The sequence below is a fragment of the Simochromis diagramma genome, unplaced genomic scaffold (assembly GCF_900408965.1).
Source record: "Simochromis diagramma unplaced genomic scaffold, fSimDia1.1 OVJJ01000216.1, whole genome shotgun sequence".
Classification (NCBI taxonomy): Eukaryota; Metazoa; Chordata; class Actinopteri; order Cichliformes; family Cichlidae; genus Simochromis; species Simochromis diagramma.
The window spans coordinates 18,047,882-18,069,361 of NW_024386883.1; the positions used below are offsets into that span (position 1 = coordinate 18,047,882).

The following is a 21,480-nucleotide window of genomic DNA, read 5'->3' on the forward strand; positions in this document are numbered from 1 at the left end:
AGCCAGAATTCGGCCAACCAACAATAATACAGAAAAAGCTAAACACAAGCTAAAGAGAAACCTGCCAAACCAAAGGAAACTACTGGAGCTACTGTTAAACACTGCAGCTGTCCTTCAAGCATTATTTCAGGCAGACTAAATATTTGAAGCATGATAGTTCCCAGTAAACTGTATTCTCTCTTAAATTTAATACTTGTGATGAAAATATAGGTCCAAATCATGATGCTAATGAAGATGGTCTTAGCCATAGTTGAATCTGGCAAAGTCTGATGGATTTACTGTTGAAAAACCAGCAACGTGATTGTTTGTGCAATGAGGTTGTTGAATTAAAGACACCATCACCTCCTTCCAGCTGAAGTTAATGATGGAGCACATCACTAAATTAATTTATTTAGCATCGATTTGGAGCTGCCAGCTAAAACCTCGCATTAACTTTTCTAATTGTCTCGAACTCCATCCTCATTCCTCTTTTTTTGGTTCATATTTTCTCCCAGTGTGTCGTGCCAGGACCTGACATGCAGTTAGAGTCCATCTGTGTGTTTCCCACTGAAAGGAAGCGACACTGCGCTGCCCCATTTCCTTTTGATTAAAATTTCAGCACACGTCGGCGTGATATTCCACTGGGGCTTTCTGCTCTAACAAGACCTTGAAAAACAAGACAAGGAGAATGAGAAACTTTTGTAATCTGAGTCTCTGCGAGAATCTTAGTGTGACTTTGCCTAGGTGTTATGCTGTTTTTCTCAGCCTCAGCCCAGGCACACCACATAAACACATGCAAAATAAGAGACAAGATGTGGGTGAGAAGCTGATTGAGATAAACAAAAAGACAGAAAGGAATTTAAAAAAGAAAAAAAAAAAAAATCTATTTCTTCTTGCTCCATTTCTTCCCATATCTACCGCTTTCTCACACCTGCACGTGCACTCCAGAAGCAGATGCAGAGGACCACGCAAAGAACAAACAGCCGAGGGAATTTAAATCCCAGAAAAGCTGTCGTAATCACTCAACACAATAATGCAGGAAATGGAACTGGACACCACATTAACCCAGCTTTCTAGTGGAATATCCATTGCCTTCCCACAATAAAGGTGCACACATTTCAATTTATTTCATTTCAATTGAATATGGTTCAGTTGGAAATCACCATCATTCTGTATATGATGATGATGATGATGATGATGCGCCCACCCAGCTGCAAATACCAGACTGCAATGAGTACAGAATATTCTTGCATGAGCTGCTGGAGACAAGCCAGAAAATGAAAATAATGTACCTTTAGAAGTCAACTGCATTAAAATAAATTTCCCCTGACAGTTTGTAGGGATTTTTTTTTCCTCTGGCCTGTGGTAATACACATGTAACCTGCTAATGACAAGGTCGCAATCATATTTTGCAACTGTCTATTATTAAGTTTTGATCTCTAATTGGTTTTACTGTTGATTTCATCATGTTTTGATGTTTGTTAAGTATGGTTTCCTGTTTAGCATTCATTTTCATCCTAGTATATTAAGCTTCAATTCTCGTTATACCGGTTCACTTCTAATTCTTGTTTTACATTAGTGAGTTTTTAATTCTTGTTTTAATTTTTTAGTGTTAGAGTTTTGAATTATGTTTCATTGACTTTAATATCTTGTCTTGAGTTTATTTCTGTCAGTGTCTGTGACGTCTTCTTTTTCTGTGTTGTGCTTTTTTCTTTTTCATTTTTGCAGCTTTACTTTAAATACCATTTCTGTCATTTATCATGTCAGTTTTACTTCCTGTCTGTCCTTCTTTTCTTGATTGTTTTCACCTGTGTAATTACTTCCACTTGCATCTCATTTCTCGCCTGTTAGCCATCCTTAATCGGTTCTCATAGTGTTTGCAGTCTTCCCTTTGTCACAATCCGTTAATATATCCTCATTTTAACTTTCCGTATTAACCTAAATAAAGTCCTCTGTTTCTGCATCTTGCTTTTGGGCAACATGCATCGTGACAGCTTAGTCCACTCTTTTTTTTCTTCCTACCGTCTGCTGTATATCTGACAACCAAAGGGACCATGCAGGTACTGAACATTACAGGTCAGAGAAAAGGGGAACCCTTACTGTTTAGATTCTCTCTTGCCATCATGACAGAATCTAAACAGTACCGGACAGTCCAAAGCCACCTAATAAATCTGAATTTTCTGAGTTGTTGTTTCGAGAAAGTCAGTCAAGGGTCCCAATTTGCTTGAGCCAGAGGGTACCGTTTTGCTTTCATGGATCCTTCCTCCTATCTTTGTCGGTAAGACTCGACTGCTGCTATCCCATTGAGTCTATGGCATCCAATGTTATCTAAGCCTGAGTGCCGAGAGCCTCCGACTAAGCTGCCTTAAGATCTCCAACTTTAACATCATCGGCCTATCTGCTTTGTCACCAGCCGGCTGTCCAGAAGGTCTCTGCCACCTCCACTGACTTATGCCAGCAGCATATATCCTGAGAAATTGCCCCCAGGTCGACCCTCTGAACTGTCCCTCTGCTCTTCATATAGGTCGATCCCCTGCTCTTCCTGTCCCCCTGGTTGACACCTTGAACTGCTTGTTTGCACTGTCCCGTGGCTGAGTCACCTCTCTGAACCTGCCTCTTCAACTCTCCTCCTTCCTGTTTTAGTTTTGATTACTGTTGGAGATTGAATTTTGTTATTTTTACATTCTAAGTTCTGTTGTTTAGGGTTTTTTTGTTAAGTTCACTCATGTTCTTGTATTTATTAGCTTAGTCTCTTTAGAGTCTTGTTTCTTGTTGTTAAGTGTCCATCTCTGTGTTAGATGTGTCCCTGTTGAATTACTTGCCGATTTATTTTGTAGCTCTCCATCCCCAGCGTTGTGCATTTAGTTTACTTATGTTCTACTTTTTCTTCATCCTTAATTAGTGTCACATGTATCTAGTTTTACCAGCATTTCCCTGATATCTGTGATTAGCCGTCAATATGTGTTTAAACCCTCATTTTGTCTGCTGGTTTTTGGATTTTATTGCCTTTGTTTTTGAACTCTTATTAAGGCTGATTTCAGAAAAATCAAAGTCTTTTTTTCATGCTACCAGCAAGATTCACATTTGGATGCTCTGTGCCAAACAATTACCGCTGAAGGTTGTACAACAAATGCAACATGCTACAATTAAATATGTTGTATCATTCTACAATAGCAAAGTACGTACATTAATCTTTACAATTAAAAGTCAATTAAAAACAATTAAGTCACAATTTATAATTATATATAATAATTCTGATAGAATAGGGTTAAAATGCTTGATGTATCATGAATATTTTTATTGCCAACTACAAAATTAAATCCTTCTTCACCAAAACCAACCAGTTTCTGAGCTTTATTCATCCCAAGGCTCCTAAATTAAATTTGTTTATCCTTATATTTATGACAACACAACGTCCAGTCACAACACACTGAAATCAGACATGTAGCTGTTTTCTAAAGATTCAAGTAAACCCAACCAGAACTCTCTTGTGTCTCACAGCGCCTCACCTGCTGCTAAGTAACTAAACACAACCCACAGGGATTTCTGACCTTTGCTTGCCCACGCCAACAGTTGAAAAAGATTCAGTTCAGTTGTATTTTTTAGCATCAAACGCACCAACTGTAGCCATCTCATACAAGCTGCTATAAGTAGCTCTGTTCAAAAAGAAAAACCGTAAACACAGCTGTCTTTATTCTTCTCCGAGTTTTCGCTGCCTCCCTGCTGTGTGTGCTGCTGCTACTGTTTCTGATGGCTATCATCACAGAGACGAGGTTTCACACTGGCACAAATACTTTTCTGCACTTTCTAACACATAATTATTCAAGGTGCAGTATAAAGTAGCGATCGACCACTGGATTAACCATAGCACTAACACGTAGCTAAGTAAAAAAAACTGTTCTTTTTAGGCCAAAATTCACATTTTTGTTAAGAGAGGGGAAGAAAGTAAGCTATTTCACATACTGCACTGCTCTCTTCATCGTGTATCTTTTACATACAGCACTTCAAACAGTGCTGTATGCTTCCCAAACACAGTTAAGTCATTACCACACATGCAATGCAGCCTTGCACTTATTTAGACATTACCCAGTGGGGGTGCATGTCAGAACAGGTCAACTCAGTCAAACCAGAAAGGAAACTGGCTTTGACCTGCCAGCTCCTTAGCACAAAGTCGCTCAGGGGTACCTCAGGGTAGCTGTTCAGTGGAGTTGAACCCCCGACCTTCCGATCATGGGGCCACCACTCTACCTACTGAGCTATCCCTGCCCCACAGAAGAAAACTTCCACTCGAGGAGAGAGAGAAACTAAATTGAAACTGTCATTGTATGCATACATTTTAGATGTTTTTAATCAGGATTTATTTAAACTAACCACCACGCGTACAACACAAGACTCCAGTCAAGCTGTTCTTACTTTCTTGACAGCTTTCTGGTGAGAGAGCCAATATTACATTATAACGTAAACAACAGGGATCTTTGTATTTGCCCTTTAAAAAAAGAAAATCAAAATTGGTACAGCGTTTTGATTTAATGTCCATTTCTGCCAAGAAACGGTGCCGACATCAATTTTACCCTCTTCTCTGCAGTCATACGACATAACAGCCCAGAATATGTTCTGATATAGAAACTGGCATACTGAAAGTAATACAAACAATACCCGTGAGATTTATTCAGATAAGACCTACCACGGTGCTCTTGAGGAAGACAGCATTCAGAGCAACAACCATTACAGCTGATAAAAAAAATAATAAAATGAACCTTGACATTCAAATCTCTTGTGCCAGACCTTTTGATTCGCAAAGTTTTTCACTGTGTTTTAATAGAAAGTTTAGAAAGTACATGCAACCTCACTTCAGACCATCAGTGGCATTTTGTTCTGTCACGTGTTTCTCTGGAGAAATGTTTCGGCCCTGTGCCACAACTTCACCAGAAGAATATAAAACATGCTTAGGTGAGTCTTTGCAGAACATGTGACATCTTGACAGTGACAGTCCACATGCTTAGAATTAGTCTCGCTTTGTGGAGTTTGCATGTCCTGCCTGTGTCTGCGTGGGTTCTCTGCCTTCCTGACACAGTCCAAAGACATACGTAGGGGCTGCGTTTATTAGTGATTCTAAACTCACCATAGGTTTGAACACAAACACAGGTTTGCTGTCTGTGTCTAAAAAATAAAATAAAAAATACAGTATCACCACCACTATCTTAAAACCACTGTTATTTCTAATGGCTTTTTAAGAGCTTGGCAGTTAGACCTTGCTAAGAATTGGCAATATCTTCCTGAACTCCAGATAAATAATTTCCAACAGATTATATCGGACAGGTTTTCAGAACAAACAACACATTTTGAAATTGTAGCTGCAGCTGGCAAATTTTATTACAGATTTAAGTTCATTTCAGTTCCCTAACAGGGCTCTACACTAACTTTTTGACACGGCTGCAGGCGCACCAGCACAAAAGTTAGACGCACCCAAATCTTTCAACCGCATCGCTTAACACCGCAGTTTCACATGTGCACACCCCTTGGGGGCGGAAAATTGCTGTCCGTACAGACAATGATTAACTAACAATCTTGTGCTTGTGCTTAAAGTGCTTTGGCAATATTGTAGACAATGTTAAACGTAATCATCATCTCAGCCTCCTCTGACGACCTGTTTGCTGCTGCCTGCCGCTGAAAGGCAGTGGAGAGAGGGGACACTTGGGCGGTGCATTTATCAAGACATATAATGTGTTTTCTGGATACACTGTCCTTTTTAAGCGTTCAAAGACTGATGGCTCCGTGTCAGAGCACTGGCTATGAATTTCGGACGGATCAGGCCTTAACGAAAAACGTATCAATAGTTCTTTTCATCTTTTCTCATTACCCATAGCTACATCCACTTATGTCGGGCCTAGGCTACTCACTAGGGCTGGGTATCATCACTGATTTCTATAATCCATTCGATTCTGATTCACAAGGTCCCGATTTGATTCAATTTTGCCTCAGACAGTCAGAAATATTATAATTCTGATCATTTAACAGTACTGACACTTGTGAGACTTCATCAGAATTGTGAACATCACAGCAGATGCTTTGTGTCAAAGTAACTGAGAATAAAACACAGAAAAACATGAAGGAGATTTTCCTGGCCTGGCTTTTTATATAACAGATAACCTTCAAAATATTCTGCAATTTTGCATAATTTTAAAAAGTTTTCTTCAGTATTGAAGAGCAGGTCATTTAAGAGAAAAAAAAAGAAAAAAGGACAGCGGCTGACCGCGCTGTAAACAGCGGTAGACTGGTGGGTTATAAGCGAATGAATAATGCAGAAAACAGAGGTTTGAGATGCGTAGTTTGCTGCTTCTTTTGCTGGTGGTTCAGTGAATTTTGGTTGGAGAGAGACAAAACCTGCAGCGCAGAATCTAACGCAAAAAAGACGTACACACAGCGCGGACCTGGTGCATCAGAATCAGTGAGCCGTCAGCTTTCAGCCCCGACAGCGTGTCCGTCTACGTGCCGTTGAGTGAGAAAACTGATTCCGATGCATCAGGTCCACGCTCTGTGTTTACGTCTTTGTGTGGAATCCATTTATCTGCTCTCATTTGCTGTTTGGTGGTCGTTGAAATTGTTTTATGAGCTTTAACCTGAGATTCTGGCAAAATACATTTATATTTAAAAGTCGATTCAGGATTTAATGAATCGATATCGCTTTATTCAAGCTACTCACCGCTCTCTATCCGCCTGCACTTTCAAATGTACAGACGCACTACATGAATATCTGGACCATGACCAATCAGAGAGGTCCCGCCCCTGATTATCTCTGGTTTACACCACAATAGGGGCATAATGTGTGGCTGTTGTTGACCACACGGAGACTTTCAGAGTTGCAGAGACTTTTTTTTTCGTTACTCGAACAGTTGGTGGCACTGGTGCGACCTAAGATATTTTTTTTGTCGCACCATTGAAAAATGCCTAATGTGATTGAAAACTACTTCTCTGGCTGTTGACTGTGTCTCTCATGTTTCCAAGTTTGCTTTAAATAGAAATCTGTGCTGAAAATAAATTGATCTAAAGTTGAATGTCCAGGGCAGAAGTTCACCATCATCACTGCTGCTGGACAGTGTTGTAGGATGATAACTAATCAATGTGTTAGTCAGACAGACACACTACATCACTACAGAGATCTGTGTAAGAACATAAAGAACATGTCTACTGAAACCGAATCAGCAGGAAAAGGGGTAAGATTTTTGGTATTGGAAGCTGTGAGCTTGGTTAAATGTTGGAAGGTCGGCCTGAGCGGGAATAAATAAATAAAAGTGTTGAAACGCAAACTAATCCATATAATCTGATGATGATTTTTCTTTTTTTGATTTAAGTTATATATTTGTCAACAATGATCAGCACACAGAACATGAAGACTTAAGCCACATATACAGTGACTGTACCAGAAGTTAACAGATGATAGGCATTCAGTCTAGAGAAACATAGTCTGGTTTGCTGGAGGTAAGTTTTCTAAAGCCCATGTATAGGAATTTATTTTATTTATGTATTAATCACATTATTTTATTGTATGATGCCTTGGTGCCACTGGATTTAAACATATTTCACACTCATACTGCAAGACAAATGGTGGGGGTGTAGTAAGGAAGTTGGGGGAAGCAGACAACTCCCCAGGAAGAGTCTTTTGTCTCTTTGAGGACTCTGGGAGGTAGCGAGGGAGTGTGAACCTTAAGGTGTGAAACAGCTGTGTACTGCCTTTTGTTCCTGGAGAAGGTATTTAACTGAGAGCCATGCTAGGCTCAGGAAGACTCTGCTGACTGTCTGTCCCGCGGTCATGCAGGGACTTCACCAAGCTTGGTTGTCTGTTCTTTGTGTGTTTTGATTAAAGAATGTTAGCTACCGCTCACCGCTCGTCTGCAGGCTTTATTTAATGGAAAACGTCCACAACACCCAACAGCCACTTATTTTACTTTATTTACTCTTAAATATTCACAGTCTGGTTCCCACAGTGGATGTATTTATCCTGAACAAGCATTCTGAAATATATTTCATACTTCATGATAGCATTCATTAGTTTTGGAAATATACATTGGGCTTTATTGTTTAAATTAGTTAGAAAGGCAAACATACATATAATACATCTCAGTTGTAAAAGACAACATAACGACTTCCTGCTACTATGTTTAGGAGAAACCAGTATCAAAAAGTATAGCTTTAAAGGTCTTCCTGCAGCTGGTTATTTTGTTATTATATAAAACAAGAACATAAACAAGCAGTCCCTGAGCGAGACCTCAATCTCACCTTCCTACCTCTGGCTAGACACTGGAGAGCCCTGCGATCAAACCCAGCTGCACAAAAAGCACAGGAAGGAGGCAAATCAATATACAACTCCAAGCGTATGTCTAGCCCCGCTAAACATAGAAATGGAAGGGAAGTGAGTTTTTGTCTGACTTCACCATCAGAGACACTTAACTCTGTGACTGTGTGTTTGAATGACTCAGAACCAGCTTCCTCCACCTTTGTTCTCTGTCACAAATGCATACAGTTTAGAGGAATATTAAGAAATTATGAACTTGAATAATGTTTACCCACAAACATGGGAAAAATACTTTGTAAGCAGCAAATATTAGGTGCAAGATGAATGTTTTCATGCTATAGTTGCTATCTATCCAAAAAAATATAACCGACTTCCTCCCAGAGGGCAATTTATATTGTTCATATTGTTACCATTTTCAGTTTTTTGTGCAAAAGTAAGAAGAAAAAAAAAAGAAAGAAAAAGACGAGTCAGAAAGACTAGTACAATCGTGTGTGAACTGGGGTTAAACCTTTGAGTTCGGGGAAAAATGGCCTCCTCCAATGTCACAGACTTCAGGCTATATTCAGGCTTTCAGGTATTTTCATGTGCCTCTAGTAATAAAGATTATAAATATCAAAAGTGGTTCCTAGTTTTCATTATAAGCTTTATGCTTCCTTTTTCATAAGATGGCTCAAGATTACCATCAGTACCAGAGGCTCTTGGACTTGCTCAAAAAATGTTCTTCCTCCAACTTGAAAACAGATTGTTTAGAACAGATCAGAAAGTGGTAGAAAATCAGCAAACAAAGAGTCAGCGGGAAAAATAGAATTAGCTATCGGACTGCTTTTGTCTGGCATTAAGAAAAATAAAGTATTACCAGCTGAGCAGTGCATCTGATAAAAAAACAGTGCTGGCAATTCAATGTGCGAGGTCAATACTCCCCTCATGTGATACAATTACCTGCTTTTCCTGTTTTGCTTTACCCTCTTCTTCTCCTCCATCATATTTAGGCATTTGACAGACAAGTTGATCTGAGCTAGAGGGTCAAAATCCCTTTTTTCCATCTTCTAAGAAAGCGCAACTTCTCTGTTCACTTAAAAATCCATTTCCATCTTACAATCGTACAACTGTACAATCAGAAGTACCAAAAGTAATTAATGGGTCATGATTCTGTGTATAAAGTATCTTTGTGCTTGTTTTTTTCTTTGCCAGCTAACACACTCTACAAAACTCACAGCTTTTAAACAACACTTTGAGCAACACTTCAGGTATCCACTGAGTAATACTGTTATGTTACTTGAGTCATGAGAGCCATAGTTACAAAATCGTACTCTGCTATTTCAGGTAAGTTGCAAAAGATCTAGACTATGCTTCTGGCTGATTAACCTCATTGTGACTCACATGCAAATCCCTCTAGGCTTCTGCTCTCTGTCTCATCTGAGCTAGACATGAGCTTGAGGCAGAGGACCTCCCGACAGTGATCCCTGCAGCGAGGCACTCCAAACTCCCCTTGCAGAGGAGCTCAGCAAGGCCACTGCACAGTCCATTATCTCCCAAAAGGAGTCATTATCCAAAGTCCTGCTGAGATGGAGAGAGCAGGCAGAGGAGGCACAGAGAGGCCAGGACTCATGGAGTTCTCTGCTTCCTGTGGTTTCAAACTTTCTGCTCAGATATTGATGGATTACGACACAAACACTGGTCTTACAGAATTTTTTTGGACCGCCTGCTGCTCCCACCAAGCAACATGAAGACCAAATAAAGTCTCGTGCTCCTTTCTTTGGTCAAATCAGAGAGAAATCAAAGATGAAAATATGTGGAATGTAGACAAAGGTTTGTTGTTTTTCCCAAAAGTAACATGGAAAAATTGGCAGGGACTTACTTTACTCTTTCAAAAAGTGCTTCAGTCGGTGGCTTCGTTTGCAAAGGACAGTTATTTTTCTCATTATCAGAGCCTGATCTCACAAATATTATCGTGGCTAAATGGACATACTGTAGGCTGTAAGAAAGCCTTAAAACAACAGACTCATTGTAGAATTACATTTCCAGTCACCACAGGAGTCTGCCTGTATTGTCTACTACTTATTTCAGTGTGTAGAGTTTGTATCGGCTCATGTTTCATACTACAATGCAACAAAGAACAGAAAAAGGACACACTAGGAGATTCAAACTAAGATGCAACGTCAGCTGGATATTTGTACACAGAAAAAGAACTTCCATAGCCCTCATTAAGAAACAGTTTAAAACTGTTCTGATATCACCAAAGAGCTGAATGCAGTGTTTTCCCCACACAGCTTAAAGGATGTTAATGTAAGCTGCTGGCAGATCCAGCTGGTAAACATTTCAGATATCTGATTTTAAACTGCTCTTAATACTACTGAGCAAGTTAATATATTTTATGCATACACTACTGCTAAAAGGTATTTGCTTGTTCCAGTGCTTGCTTCCATCCTGCTGTAAGCAGATGGAACTCTGGGCCAAATCAACGCTGCAGGTTTTTTTGGCTCTTTGACTTCAGAATCAGCAAAAATCTAAACAAACCGAGATGCATTACAGCAGCTGCCATCCACTGAACTAAGCTAGACAAGTCACTCTAGCTGTGAGGTTCTATTGTATTAATGGGACTTCAGTGTGATCAGTCTGGTGCTTTGCAGTCTTGTCATTTTTTCTTAGCCGTTTGGCCCTTTCAGGGCTGCAGAGTAGCTGGAGCTGAAACCAAGGCCAACACATAGAGACGCACAGTCTGTTCACCTTCAAAGTAAAAGTGGTGCCTTACTACAAGAACCAAAAAGGTACCACTACTACTCTGAAGGTAAATGTTCTCTTCCCAGTTTGTATCACACTTTCACCAAGTTCAATGCAAACCACAGGTGACTTTGACAATCTGCTAGCGACAACTTCACAACAACATTTTTGGTCTAGCACCCTTTTTTTAACCAGTTCCACTCAGGGACAGCCACCAATCACTCACCAAGGATTAGACACATTTTTCCCCTAACAACCAGAGATTGCCAGCAGGCCATCTAGGCCTGTGTAACTGAGGCCTAACATGAGACATAACTAGAGAGAACCCACATAGGCACAGAAAGAATATAAAAAACTGTACACAAAAAGGTATCCACTAGCCCGCTCTGGATTCAAACCCTTGATCTTGGTGTAGTGGGATGGCAAGGCTAACCACTACTTTACAAAACAGTGGTTAAAAGTAATTCAATGAGTAATCAATTCAGTTTTATATATGTAAATCCAAATCACAAGAAACATCATCTCCGGGTGATATAAGGTACAAACAATAAAAGATAATTTAATGTCGTTTGTTATTTTTAACAGGATGAACTAAACTGTATTCATTTCCAATGGTTTCGGTTATTTCAAAACCCGTTAGTTTTTCAAAAAGTACAAGACAAATACCACAAAAATGCACCCTGCATAATATGCTGGAAATGCTGGGATTGCAGCCTTCACTGGTTGTTGTGTAAATTCACATCAGCTGTTCATATAAGCTCCTTATTAAAATGTCTGAGGGAGAGGAAAGCAGCAAAGAAGCAGTACTTAATGGTCACCGCACAGATTTCTGGTGCTGCAAGCTCAAAGAGCAGCTTCCTGTCGCGTCTATAGCCAGAGGCAAAGCTGGCAGAAAGGCCCCAGTATCAGCCCCCAAGCACAGAACAGCGCTAAGGTTCAGAAGTACACTAAAATGGAGAGCAGGTTTACCTCCAGGTGAGAAAACAAATGAATGTTCAACAACAACTGAAGAATTTCCACTACATTAAAGCTTAATCACTGAGGTGAGTCCGTAACTCCGTTCTCACTACAAACTGGAATCTGTGATGTTTCATATCACAGAGGAAACAAGCAATAATTCAGCAATATGCATCAACATGCATCAACTTTCCTGAAATATGCGAAGTGTTACACTGATAAAGAAAGAAAATTATTTTCATGGATGCATAGCACATCTGCAGTAATGACTGAGCTCAGGTTCAGTTAAAATGTCACAATAAACTGAACCTCTTTGTCTTTGGTTATGAAGCTCAACGTTAGATGAGCACCAGCTGCAGTGGCAACCCTGCAGTCCTCCATTCCACACCATCCTAAATATCACCCGGACTACAGATGAGTAACTTTGCTTTGCATGTTGCCTTTCAGCTTTGCTGCCACTAACTAAAGAAACAGATGTGATTTGCACTGGCTTCCCTAATCCCACATGCTCTCTATCTGCCCCATTGAAAGCATCGACTTAGGCTGATTTGCAGGGCCACAGTCATGCTGGGTTCTCTTTTTTGAGCAGAGAACACAGAGACAGGTTGTTCCTTCCTTCACTACAGAGATCAATGCTCGGTATGGTTAAGAGGAGCAAATCAATTGGTTTAATAGAAAGAGCTGTCACTGTGCTGCTGAAAGGCATTTAGCCACACTGGTGAGTACAGTTATCTCAAGGCCATTTTGTTTTTAAATCAAACAGTGGATTTTGTTTCTTTTCAGAATAAAACTTTTTCAGCATACTAATAAAATGAAAATTCAACACTACGCAAGAAAGCATAGACAAAGTGTTGAAGTGCGGAACAACAGGTGCAGCCAAAGCTTTCAGTCGCGTTAAGTGATTAGTCTCATTCAGCGCTCGGTGAAAGTAGGGCTGACGGTTCAAACACAGAGCATTCGTTCACACTGCATTCATATTGCATTTAAACATATTGCTTACATCCCAGTTTGGAAGAGTTTGCCTCATTCTCCTTGAAAACCACTCAGGTTCTCATGTATCAGTTTAGGTCACTGGGCAGGTGACCACATGTTACATGGCTGAAATGTAGCAGCCCTTTGCTACATGCCCTCTTCCGCTCTCTCTTCCCCTCTTTCCTGCCCACTCTTCACTACTAAACTAGTAAATAAGAACAGGCTACATATTACTGCATTGACAACCAAATCTATAGGGAATAAAAATCCACATATCGCAAAAAAATGTTTTCAGAGTCAGTGTTGAGAATTTTTAGGTTAAGTCACATCAGTGTGCCTCAGCTTCCCCAAGTGTCTTTCAGCGACAGAGCCCAAGGTTGGCCATTTTTCACCTTACATTTTTACTTTCAGTTGTTATTGACAAAATTCTGGGATATTTTCAAGCGAATAATAAGCTAGGGTTTGAGAGGTTAAGAACTGACTAAGAGATAAAAATAAGGGAAGAAGACCCAATTTTATCACACAGTAAGCATGTCAGTAATTTTCTGTTCAGTGTAAATCAAATGCAAGACATGCTCCTTAAGTGGAAATCCTTAACCTTGGTGGTGCAAAGCTGTGGAAAGACTGTTGGCTTTAATTGTACCAGTTTGAGATATTATAGCTGTGACTGAATCTACACATAAATTGTGGAAATGAGTCCTGGTAGTGGTTTGAGAATTCCCAAATGATGTTTTGTTACTCTTTATGGTTTCATGACTGAGGGTCAAGCAGAAATGCAAAGTTCAAATTCCCCATGCTGAAGTGTCCAAGGGCTAATCGCAGTAATGTGGATATGAAAAAGTGCAAATGAGGACATAGCACCAGAAAAGCCTTCTATGTCCGGCTCCCTGGGTAAATCCATCTAAAAAAAAAAATAAAAATAAATAAAAAAATAAAACAATAAATGTAAATGTTGTTCATTTATATCCTGTTATATCTAATACAGCAGTGGGACAGACTGGTTATGAATGAGACTGGTTATGAATGAGAATGTGGCTCACCCTTTTTGTATTGAATACACTCTGATCTCATTCTGATGGTTTAAGCGATGTGTAGTCTACAAGTGAAGCAGACAGAAACCAACAAGGGGAAGAAAATATCAGCTACAAACGTCTCTAACAAGACTTATGTGGGAAAAGCCTGAATGGGATTAGAGTATTGATTTTTATCTACTTCAGTGAAGCCATAACAGCCCACAGGGAGCACTCAGACGCCGAGCACAGACACACATATTGTTCCTTCCTTTTGCCCTTATTTGTTTTTTGTTCCATTTGTCTTTAGCTATTAAAAGTTTACAAGAAACAAACAGAAGACAAGATGAATGTCTGCAGCCGGTTTCCAACAGTGTAAAGGAGTTTCTGTGCCATTAGAGGTTAAAATAAGATAAATGTTAGGGTTGGATGATGATGTGCTGGCAGCCTAACCCGTTTGTCTCCCTCCTTTTCGCTCAGTCCATGCTTTTCAGTACACATGATACAGAAATAATGGCACTTTATGTCAAGTGGGAGTAAACTGGCTTCCTAATTCACAACAGCGAGCGTGTTCGATGACTCAGATTTTTCTGCTAGCTCCAATACATCAAATACATAAAAAGAAAAACAATAAGACAGCTCACATTAACTAAAATCCCTGATGAAGGGAATTAAATGCAAAATTAACACTTTATGCGCCTCTCTGCGTATTCAGAGTGTTGTTTAACATTCACACTACCAAATCTATAACTGCACAAACCTCTTAAGTTTCCTGATGTTGTAAATTCATCTAAGTGGCAAATGACAAGCTTTTCCATCTCTAACTTCAATCCCACATGACATGAACGCAGCACAAGTGAGTAAATCAGAAAGCTTTATTGTTCTGATGTTGATGTTCTCGCAGCATGATATGAAATTTGTTTTGGATCAAGAAAACTTACTTCAGCTTTTTTACAGAGGAAATACATTTTGCCAAAAACCACCACAAAGAGATTCATATATCTAAATTACATAAAAATTGCAAATCAATATCAATCAATATTTTATTTCTATAGCACATTTTAAAAGGACAGTGTCCATCAAAGTGCTTCACACAAGGTAGCAAAGCAGATTAAAACAAAGGCAACAAAACAAGTTAAAAACAGTTATAGTTACAGTTACATATCACAACTGCAGACTAGGTGGAAGTCCAAACTAATTTGCGTCAAAAGCTAGCTGGAACAGGTGAGTTTTTAAGCATGATTTAAACGACTGAATGGAATCTGATATGCGGACATCGATAGGAAGATTATTCCAGAGTTTGGGTGCGGCAATTGCAAAAGCTCGGTCCCCTCTAGTCTTTTGTCGAGGCCTTTGTTGCACTAAGAGCAGTTGGTTAGAGGATCTGAGCGCTCTCTTGGGGCTATACACATCGAGAAGGTCCGTTGGGTAACTGGGCGCCAGTTAAGAGGCATGCTGCAGCATTTTGAACTAATTGCAAATGCTGGAGGAGAGAGAATTGGAGGCCCATGTACAGAGAATTGCAATAGTCCAGTCTTGAAGTAATGAAGGCATGGATAAGCTTTTCAAGGTCTTTATGTGGAATATAGGGCTTTGACTTGGAGATTTGACGTAGCTGGTTTTTACCACACTATATTAATGCACAAATATTCCCCATTAACTTGTTGCTTACATAGTTGCATATTACATTTTCCATCCATCCATCCATTCGCTTCCGCTTATCCTTTTCAGGGTCGCGGGGGGGCGCTGGAGCCTATCCCAGCTGTCATAGGGCGAGAGGCAGGGTACACCCTGGACAGTTCGCCAGTCTGTCGCAGGGTCAACACACAAGGACAGACAACCATTCACACTCACACCTAGTGGCAATTTGGATTATCCAATTAACCTATCCCCACAAGCTGCATGTCTTTGGACGGCGGGAGGAAGCCGGAGTACCGGGAGAGAACCCACGCAAACACGGGGAGAACATGCAAACTCTACACAGAAAGACCCCGGCCTGATGGTGGAATTGAACTCAGGACCTTCTTGCTGTGCGGCAACAGTGCTAACCACCGTGCCACCGTGCTGCCTATTACATTTTCCTTAGATGAATATATTTTATAAGTCAGGAATTACAATGCTGTGATTGCAGCCATTCCCCAACTCTCTGTGAATGGTACTCATGGCCATTGATCAGTGGTATTTGATCAGTGGGTTTTGGTCAGTGGTTGTTGATCAATGGTCATGAGAATTTGCATAATTAAGATTAAGGAACTGGCCTCCCAGCCCATTGTTCCTCAGTGGGCTGGTTTCAGTCATTATGCAAATGTACTGTTTATAAGATTGGGGAAACCTGCAGTCAGCTGAGACTGAAGAAGTCACGTGAATGAGTGACGAAACGTTTCTCCCACGAAATGCTACGTCCAGATGAACAGAATCAACTTTTGGAGATCCCTTAAATTTTTTTTTTTTTTTTTTTTTTTCCCCCCTCAACGGAGACATGATTAGGAAAGCACACTATTGATATTTATGTACGGAATATTTATGTACAGAACGTGTGATTAATATATTTCATTTTGTATTGCCGTTATAAGGTGTAGAAACGTGGAAGGTGTCATGGATGTTTATATACAGGGGTGCACATAAGTGGTCCGCATGTGCGCATCCGTTGGAGGTGGAGGAACACCAAAGTAATTGCTTAAAGGAGCTTGCTTCTTCGACATCTTTAAGAATTCTAAACAAATGTCTGTCCTCCTCCAGAAAATCTTATGTACGCAAACGCACATTGCAACTTCTTATCTGGTGCGCATCTTTTATTTTGACAGCGCATGCGCACCTGCGGACGATTCATGTGCACCCTGTTTATATAAATATTCCTGGTGTTCCCAGTTTTCTCCTGTCTTGCCTATGTTACTCCCTATTTCCACTTCCTGTTTTATTTTGCCTTTCCTTGCATTGCTCCAGGTCCCCGACTTCCTGTCTTTATTTCCCTCAGGTTCTCTAATTGTTTCCAGCGGTGTCAGATTTCAATCCATGTGATTGTTTTCACCTGTGTTCTGTATGTGTGTTATCTTTCCTCTCCCCTTGTCACTATCACATCGCCTGTTTGCTTTCCTATGTCCTGTGTTATTTTCCTTGTGTTCCAATTCTGTTCTTTTGGAGTTTGTTAGTATCCTGATTACCTTCATTCTGGATATCCTGCCATTGTCCTGTAGCTCTTTTTGTTTAATTTCAGTGAATTATTATTATCCACCTCCATGGTATCCTGCATTCAGGTTTATTTTGTCCTAACAAGAACTCTGTCCTAACTCAACATCCCATAAATACATTTAATAATCATAGTATATTGTATTAAAAACTGTTAATTGTCTAAAGATACTAAACTAACTCTTTCTAAGAATATATTCTTGTCTATATCTAATGAAGCTTATGCGCAAGTTCATAAAGAAGATCTGTGATCAGTCATCTGGCTGCTTTCCTGGGTGTTTGTCTGTGTTCTCTACATTACTACCTCTTTCCCACGCTGTCAATCTCAATACCGTCATCATTACTCTAGTCCACTCATCTTCTTGCCCACCTTCTTTGAGCCAATCAGCCTCTGCTTCGAGTAGTTTAAATCTTTGCTCTATGTCATTCTCCCTTTCAGACTTTCATTTGCGCAACCAACCTTCTCCACATCTCCGCTTCACAGGCACCTCAGTCAGAGCTCCATTCATCAAGCCTCAGTCTTCATCTTCACCACCAACCACTCTGGGGAGTCCTGTCCTAAAATCCTATCACCGCTGCAATTTTGTTCTTCCAAGATGGGTTATTGGAGTCTAATCGCCAAATACATTAATTCCTCTATCTTAATAAATAATGTTAAATTCTTCCAAGTGATCTCTCCTTATTGAAATAGGGGTCTGTCTCTCTGTGTTCAGTCACTGGGAGGTTACTAAGTAAAAGCTGTTTTTACTAAGTTCAGCATATGAATCCTTGAGTGAAAAATAAAAACTCAATTTTTTTTCTTAAGAAATTATTTTCATGAGTTTACAACTTGAATCTCTAAAATTCAGGGTTATAACTCATGTTATTATTATTATTTTAATCTTCAGTAGCCCTAATATTTCCCCTACTGTTTAGCTGTTAAATTGAAAAATGGAAAGGAAGCCTTTTCTGTCATAGGCACTATATAAAATGGACTGAGCTACTGTGAGATCACCCACTAGTTTTGAATTAGCAGTTTTGCCCCTGACATGTTGTTTTGTGAAGACAAAAGTCATGCTGCATCTACAAAACGCATAGGCACAATGCAGATGACCTACTGATCATTGTTGCAAACTAATAAAATAATAAATTTTCACTGAGTAAAACTGAAGCTCAGATTTCTTTGACTATAATATGAGACAGATAAGTCCATTAAAAGGCTTCAACAAGTACCAACAGCACATACGTGGCAGAAACATCCAGTTTATTCATTCATGTATCGGGACGGCTATCGGTAAAATGAGCCACAGCCCGCACTGCAGCATCCAGGTGGATGAGTTATAAAATTCACACCAGTCAGAGTTCTTATAAAGGGGAAAATATGCAGACAGGCCAAACTCTTTTTAGAGCCAGACAGTAAACAAGTGTTTTTAATGCTAAAAAAAGGGAACTTGCTCAGTTTTGCAGCTACTATGTGAACTTCAAATTTTCAGAATTTGCACTGGCTACAGCCCAAGAGGTAGATTTCTCTGTTCAGTCAAAGGGAACTGAATACGTCAGGCAGTAGATGATCAATTCTAATCACTGGCTCTCATCTACTCCATTGCAACAGTGGGAATGGAACAGAAATCAATGCAAGCATCAATAACAGGAAAGCTGTGATTGGGCACCTTACACTGATGACTGAATGCAAAAACATCAAAAACATTAACGCAGGCTGGCAATCCACAAATCTACACATAAATCATGCTTAAGTGGTAATTTTTACTTCATGGTTTTGAATGTCGTTTAATCCCTCAGAGAAACTGAGCTGATATATCTTCATCACTGAGAGAATGTTAAAGAAAAAAAAAAACATTTCATGCGTTCAGTGTAAATTTGACGCTGAACATGTGGCTTTTCTTCTCACACATCAAGAAGGAATGAATGGTTTTGTCAATGTATTATGTACAGAGACGCTGGATATGTTGAGTCTAAATACAATGAAAAAGTTTTAAATGGATTTGCAATGTTGAAGCTTTTTTTTTTTATGACAGCCACTTCTTCTCACTTAAAGGACTACCAATCAAGAGAAAATTAATTTGAGCCAAAAATTTCATTGGACTGATTTTAAATTCCAAAAGCCTGTCAGCAGTATGAGCATTAGCAGCCTTCCTCTGTTTTCATTTTATAATTTACAAGAAAGAAAAAGAGAACCTCCTTGACACTACTGGAAGCTTGCTGCATAAACATTCGTCTTGTCTCTCTTATTAGAGGTGAGGCACATCGAAGCCTTTGCCAATGACTGACGGGCAGGAAGCCAGTGTTGCTGTGCTCTTTACTCGATACATGCATTCTACATATGATTCTCAAATAAAGGCACCTCAATGTCAAAGAGGAATGAAAAACAGTTTTTAAATTTACAACATTCTCCATGTTTATAACTTTACAACAATGCTGAACTGTAATGGAAGTGCCTGAAATGTCAAGCAGATGCCTCACGCCAGCCACATACCTTTATTATTTTATTTTATTTTTGTACACTGCCTCTCAGGTGTGGAAGCCTGATAAATAAAATAAATATTGCATTTTCTTTTAAATAGAGTACAGTACAGACACTACAGCAACCAGGATCATCATGGTTTTAAAAGACAAAGCACTTTCACACCACCAATCAGAAAGAATAGTCATGAATATAATTTTACGATCTGGTAGATGCTCCTTATTATTCTTCACATGACATGCCAACAAATTAGTTCCTTAATATTAATCAATAATGAGGGATTCAAAGCTGACTGCCAGGAAGCTCATGCTGAAGCACGTATAATCCCACAATGAAAGCATCTACATTTGTTCATCATAAAGAAAACTCTCAGTTCCACTACACTAAAACCAAGCTAAGCACAGAAAAAAAAAAAAAAATCAATATCCAGACAGTGAAGATGATTAACTTTGAATGCCAGACTGTTACGCATCTCATTGTTTAATGTGTTGGAATAAAGCAATAGTGCTGAAATCGTCCTAACACCCAACAAACTTTGTCTTGCGATCCTTTAGGTGCCTTGGCTCTGTCCATGGTGCTGAACCTGAGCAACGCTTGTACGCTCTCCATGGTGCTGAACCTGGGAACACATGGGTTTCTTTATTCTATGTTTCTTTTTTAGATAGTGGTATAAGAATGTGTCTTATGGATATTCTCAATAGTTTTCTAGTTTTTTTTTTTTTTTCCATATTGCCCACTTTTAAAGTCGCCTATATGAATATTTTCTCTGTTTCCGATTTCCCTTTTTCAACCAGTCTACTGAAGCTACGCTCTGTCCACACTTTACAAGGCTTTAAAGTAAGGACAGGGTTGCTTTGTAATCTCACTCTTCTGCAAATTCTACTGCACGTCTTACTATTTTGAGTGAATGACGGCTACCTTAAGCAACACTGTGCTACACTGTGTTTCACGTCTCACTACATTATCCTGAACCTGATCTTACAACATATACCGAAGATTGGATTACATATTTTCCTTACTTGAAGTGAATTCTTACGTGTTTTCTGTAGTTTAAAAGTCTCCTGTATGAGAGTGTGGTCTTTGTTTCAGATGTCCCAGTCTCAACGAGAATAAACCGAGGCTATACCGTCTCCCTGCTTGTCTTTTAAACCGAGAACAAGCGGACACAGTGAGGAAACACGATGCATGTATGTTTTTTAAGACTGCCTTTAAAGTCTTAGCACCCCTGCGTGACACGGGGAGCGTTAAAGCCGAGCTTCTCTTACCTGTATCGGTGCATCCACTGTGTAGAGAGAGTTGTCAAACACTCGGTCCCTGTACAAAGACCACAACCCGACGTTAGGGAGGAATAACAGAGCCGCTATGAGCAGCCCGGCGAACTGCAGCAGCCTCTTCTCCTTCCGCCTCATCTCTGCGGGAGAAAGCGCGCGAAGCAACGGCGGTGCGAACAGCAGGGTCCCGTCTCACCACTTTTCCAAGCGGAGACAACTTTCGCTCTGACTCGAGGAGCGAGCTGCTTTTAAGCTAACTCTAATACCCCACCAGCCGGGACATCCGGGTGAGAGTTTCAAAATAAAAGCCCACGACTTACGAAACGCTTTCACTTTGGTCTAACGACAAAAACTAACTTTCAAAGAGCGACGAATGGTGGCATTTGAAGATTATATCAAATGAATCCCTTCTCTTCTATTATACTCTGTCTTGAAAGTCAAACCACTTTCAAGATTTCAGCGTCAGAAAGCCATATTTCTCTTTCTAGTTCAATCCATCTCTCAATGATGCACTCATAACACTACATTAAAGGTCACATTGTGGGATCTGAAAACGGTTATGTAGATGGCTTCTTGTGCCTTTGTAGTTTCCTGTGTGAAACGTGGACACAGTCATTTTATATCTGACAT

General features: G+C 39.8%; 1 protein-coding gene across 2 annotated transcripts in view; it reads right to left on the reverse strand.

The window, feature by feature from the left end:
* LOC120734003 (polypeptide N-acetylgalactosaminyltransferase 10-like) overlaps nucleotides 1–21,071 on the reverse strand; it is a 92,518-nt gene extending 71,447 nt beyond the window's left edge. For both annotated transcript variants that reach the window (XR_005695944.1, XM_040032543.1), the window contains exon 1: nucleotides 20,845–21,071. Coding sequence is in view for 1 of the 2 variants with exons in the window: in XM_040032543.1 (XP_039888477.1) it covers nucleotides 20,845–20,988 (144 nt within the window). In the remaining variant the exon portion in view is untranslated. The remainder of the gene's footprint in view (nucleotides 1–20,844) is intronic.
* Between the last annotated feature and the right edge of the window lie 409 nt (nucleotides 21,072–21,480).